This window comes from Acanthisitta chloris, unplaced genomic scaffold (assembly GCF_000695815.1).
Source record: "Acanthisitta chloris isolate BGI_N310 unplaced genomic scaffold, ASM69581v1 scaffold22220, whole genome shotgun sequence".
Classification (NCBI taxonomy): Eukaryota; Metazoa; Chordata; class Aves; order Passeriformes; family Acanthisittidae; genus Acanthisitta; species Acanthisitta chloris.
The window spans coordinates 4,830-9,576 of NW_008652473.1; the positions used below are offsets into that span (position 1 = coordinate 4,830).

General features: G+C 48.7%; 1 protein-coding gene across 1 annotated transcript; it reads right to left on the bottom strand.

Annotated features, from left to right (window-relative positions):
• Positions 1–3,473: 3,473 nt before the first annotated feature.
• On the bottom strand, positions 3,474–3,937 carry NAIF1 (nuclear apoptosis inducing factor 1; the record flags this gene model as incomplete). Its single annotated transcript, XM_009077518.1, has 1 exon — positions 3,474–3,937. A coding segment is annotated over one exon (464 nt), but the record flags the coding sequence as incomplete, so codon positions are not given.
• Between the last annotated feature and the right edge of the window lie 810 nt (positions 3,938–4,747).

Consider the following 4,747-nt stretch of genomic DNA (forward strand, 5'->3'; position numbering starts at 1 on the left):
AACCCCCTCCATTTAGCTTATAATTTAAGACTTCATGGGGTTTTCTTATCTTGTGCCTGCCTGTTTAAATCTGCAGTGAACTCATCCCCAGAGGAAACATCTTGGTGCCCTCTGCTGTGTCTGTGGGCAGCAGAGTGACCTGGTTTGCGTTCCCAGGCATCCTGACTCTCAGCCCAAGAGGCCTGAGCCGAGGGTGATTCCTGGGACGGCGCTGCTCGGCATCCCGCGCCGTGCCCCGTCGCGCAGTGCCATCTCCTGGAAAGCCAGGCTGGAGCCACACACGCTTTGCTCCCGAGGGAGCAGCGGTGCTGCAGGAGCAAGGATGCTGCCTCTGACGGCCGCAAAGATTATCTTCTGACCACCCAGTCACCAAATTTCTCTTCCTCCAGCAGGCTGGAGGGGTCCTGCTCGCCCTCACCTCCGACGTACCCTGTGGCAGAACATCCCAGGTGGCTCCTTTCCAGTCTGGATGGTGAGTACAAAGCTCTGGGTACAAAAAGAACAGTAGAGGAGCACAAAGAACCATCTATAGATGTTACTCCTTTAGTTCTGCCTGGGCACCAGTTTCCTGTTCAGGTGAATGCCCTGCCTGTTTGTTCACCCTGTCAGTGCCCTGTTCACCTGGTTTTAAGGGTCATTTTTCTCTCTCCCTCCCCAGGTTTGATGACCTCAATATGAGCAACAGCCAAGCCCCTCATCACACTGCTCACCCTGTATTTAAAATGTTGCTACATCTCTTTAATGAGACAAAAATGTGCACACAGGACACGTACCCAAATGCTGCTGCCTTGACTAAGCTCTATTTATCCCCAAAAGACAAAAAAGATGGGTGGTTCCAAGGGCAACACATTTACTCCAATAAAACAGTAACACAGCTTAAGTGTTTAGTCACTGAAAAAGATTCACATTGCAATTTAAAGCCAAAGGTTGGTATTTGTACCATTATTTTGGGCTATCGTGGCATCTTCTGAGCAGCTGGGAGATTAGTGTACTTCAGTAATCTGTCAGGCACAAGGAAATTACTCGTGCTTCAAGGTAAGGCTGTAAAAGCTGTTATTTGAAAAAGACTGTAATTATGTAAATACAAGGCCAGGAGGTTCACAAACAGGGGAAAAAGCTGCTGTGAACATGTGGCTGTTCACAGCTCTCCTTGGCCCCTTCACAGCTAGGATTGTGTGTTGCAAACTTGTCATGATCCCATTTCTGCCCTGGCACACAGTGATGAGCTGAAACAGCCTGTTTACCAAAAATGTACTTTTTATTAAAATCCATGTTTGTAAAGGAGAGATCGTTACACAAATGAGGTAAACCAACACCTATGACATAATTTTCACTTTAAAAATAAATCTCAGTTGAGCAATTAATTTGATTCCACAAAGTCTGAGAGGAAGAGTCAGACAAGGCAGGATGAGGCAGCTGATCTGCCCTGACTCAGCAGGAGGTGTCATTCCCAAGGGGTCAGGAGTCTTCCACAGATCCCACTGTGTTGTCCTTTTCTCCTCCATCAGATTCACAGATGAGAGGAGATGAGTAAAGGCAGCAGTGACCTCTTCACTACTGCTCTAACCAGGGTTTCCTCACCAGCACTGCCCCATTAAAGGCTGTGTAAAAGTTTCATTTGATTGTGCAAATTCACTCCCTTGTCTGCTGTTGCTCACAATGTCTCAGCCCTAAAGGAGACTTAGCAGCAGGTAAATACCTGCTCTGGAAAAGTTTCATATCAAAAGTATGGCAATTGCCTGGCAAGCAATAAGCCCGTTAAGTGTGACACCTCAGCAAGGTACAGGGAGAAGTTATTCTTCTCCCTTCTTTTCCTTTTCTTCCATACATGTACAAGTGGAGCTTTAATCTAAAAGTTCATGGAGTTACTGCACATTTGTGAGGATCGTGTTGACCATTCTGTGCAATGAAGCTTTCTCATTCAGGACCAAGCCCCACAGCCTGAATGCCTCAGAAAAAAGTAAAAAAGTAGCTGTGATGATTTTTACCCTGTACATGGTAAGAAATCAGTGAGGAAACCTCAGCTCTGCCTCAGAAAGCCACTCGAGCCCAGCTGTACTCACTGCCAGCTCCCAGTACAGAACAAACACCACCAGCAGAACCAAGTAATGCCCCACTATTCACCCAAGTCAATCAGTGGCTGACAAACTGCTAAACACTGGGAATTCCTGCATGGCTGAAGCTCTGTAGTCCAGGTCCACTTTGATGGCTTAAGGTACTCTGGAGGTGACAAACCATGCAGATGAGGCAGAGATGGAGTTTCACCTGTTACACCCGAGTGAAACTCATCCAGGCCCTTGGGTGTTCACACTGTGGCAGATAAGATATTGCTCCAATTACATCCCAGGACAGTTTCTGGTAACCAAGACATGAAACTTTCATCACATCTGCCAAGTTTGTGGTGAAACTTTACGACTGCACAAATTCAATCCCATTGATATCCTCAGGGGACGTGGGTGGGATTTAAACGGCTTGGAGGCTTCGTGCTGGTCTACATGGGCTGGAGGTCAGGCTGCAGGAGCAGTATGCTAACTCTCAGTGCAGAAAGAAGTCCCTTCAGTAAGTGCCTTCAGCAAGAGCCAGAAATCTGCCAAGTTTGTGGTGAAACTTTACGACTGCACAAATTCAATCCCATTGATATCCTCAGGGGACGTGGGTGGGATTTAAACGGCTTGGAGGCTTCGTGCTGGTCTACATGGGCTGGAGGTCAGGCTGCAGGAGCAGTATGCTAACTCTCAGTGCAGAAAGAAGTCCCTTCAGTAAGTGCCTTCAGCAAGAGCCAGAAATGCATTGCATTCCCTTCCGTAAGTGCCTTCAGCAAGAGCCAGAAATGCATTCACTACCATGTACTGCAGTTCATGATCACTGTACCTTGGCAGCTGCAGCACTGTGATATCCCAACAAAACTCTCTACGTTGGAAGTCAGTTAAAGGCTATAGATCTCAAGAGATAGAGAGAGAGAGAGAAAGAGAGAGGTGTCATACTTAGTAAAGTTTTTTTTCCAAACTGGAATTAAAAAGTAACTTTTTAAAAGGTAAATTTATTGTTTGAGGAACTAGAGCGACCAACGCTAACTTGCTGGTTTATTACACATCCTGTCATGTCTCTTGTAAGAGAGTCTGAAAAGACAGATTAGCATAAGATTAGCAGAGAGTGAAAGCTGTTTAGGCTTAGCAAGACTCCAAGGGAGCCATTTCCCATGGAGGAATGCCAGCACCCCTTGCTCCCTGTGTCCTCTGCCAGCATGGGCAGGTTGTTTGCATGAGAGATGTCCCACAGATTTGTTTAGGGTGGAAAATACCTTTAAGATCCAACCATTCCCCCCAGCACTGCCACATCCACCACTAAAACAAGTCCTCAAATTCCATGTCTGTATAGCTGCAGGGATGGTGACTCCACCACTGCCCAGGGCAGCCTGTGAATTTATTTTTCCTAATATCCAACCTAAACCTCCCCTCCCAGCACTGTTTCCTTCACTGGATCATACCATCCTGCTGCCCTGCCTGGCTGGGGTCAGTGGTGACGGATGGACTGGGTGTATTGCTCTGCAAGAACCTACGGAAATCCTTAATCATCGGCCGTAGAACCTGGATGAGAGCACTCAGTGCTGCCTGTGTCCCTTCCATGGCCTGTGCCTGTCGCTCCTGGGCACAGGCCTGCACCTCCTGGGAGCGACGGATCATCTGCAGTAAGTCATTCTGCTGCTCCAGGTGCTGAGCAATCTCCTTCACGTGCAGGTTGGTCACTCGCTGCTCCTGCAGGAGCTTGGCTGAGTTCAGGGCAATTCTGCTCTTCAGCTCCTGAGGTTTGGCAGACACCTCGTGCTGGTGTGCCATCATCTCCAGGGGTGCTTCAGCTGTCACTGTGGTTGGGGCTTCTGTGGTGCAGTACTCCACCACCCCGTCCTCCAGGCTGTGGTAGGTTGTCTCTGCAGGAACTGAGAACAAAGGACACAAAGGGTCAGAAGGAGCTGTGATATGTGGATTTTTATCTATAGGACTATTCAGTGAATGTCACAGGAATTCTGCCTGTTCAGTGAGATAACATACAATGGCCAGAAAGGCACAAAATGACCTATTTAAGTCTACTCCACCCTCAGTCCAGCTTCCTTCTAGGCTGCACAATCTAAAGGAATAGGGAATGCCTTATCAGTCTAGACAAAACCATTTCTCAGCCTCCAGTGCAGAACAATCTATCCAAGCAGCATCAACTGCCTGATGCAACAGCAAAGACAAGACCCAGAATTGCCCCTGGCAGCTGCTCTTAGGGACACTGCACAGTGGGAAGTCAGCCCTGGAGATGTTTCTCCTGCTGCTTTTGTCCCCAGAGACAGCACTGAGGAGTCTCCATGATGCAAAGGAGACTTGCTGCCCTTAAGGCTGAGCCACAGCCCTCAAAGCTTTCAGGACCTTTCAGTATGTGCATGACTTGCAGCCACTCCCCTGCAGCAGGGGGGCAGACTAGGAATGGCATTTCATTGGAGATGTGAGGATTTCTCTTTGCTGGGGCTCTCTGTGGCTGCCCAAAGCCCTGGGGGGGTTTCAAAGCCAGGCTGGATGAAACTCTGAGCAACCTGCTCACTGGAAGGTGTCCCTGTCCACGGCACGAGGTGGAACCAGATGATCTTTAATATCCCTTCCAACTCAGATGACTCTGTGAGTCCCTCCCCACACAGAGCCTCCTGGCAGCGGGTGGCAGGGCCCTGTTTGACCCTGCAGTGCACACAGAGCCTCCTGGCAGCGGGTGG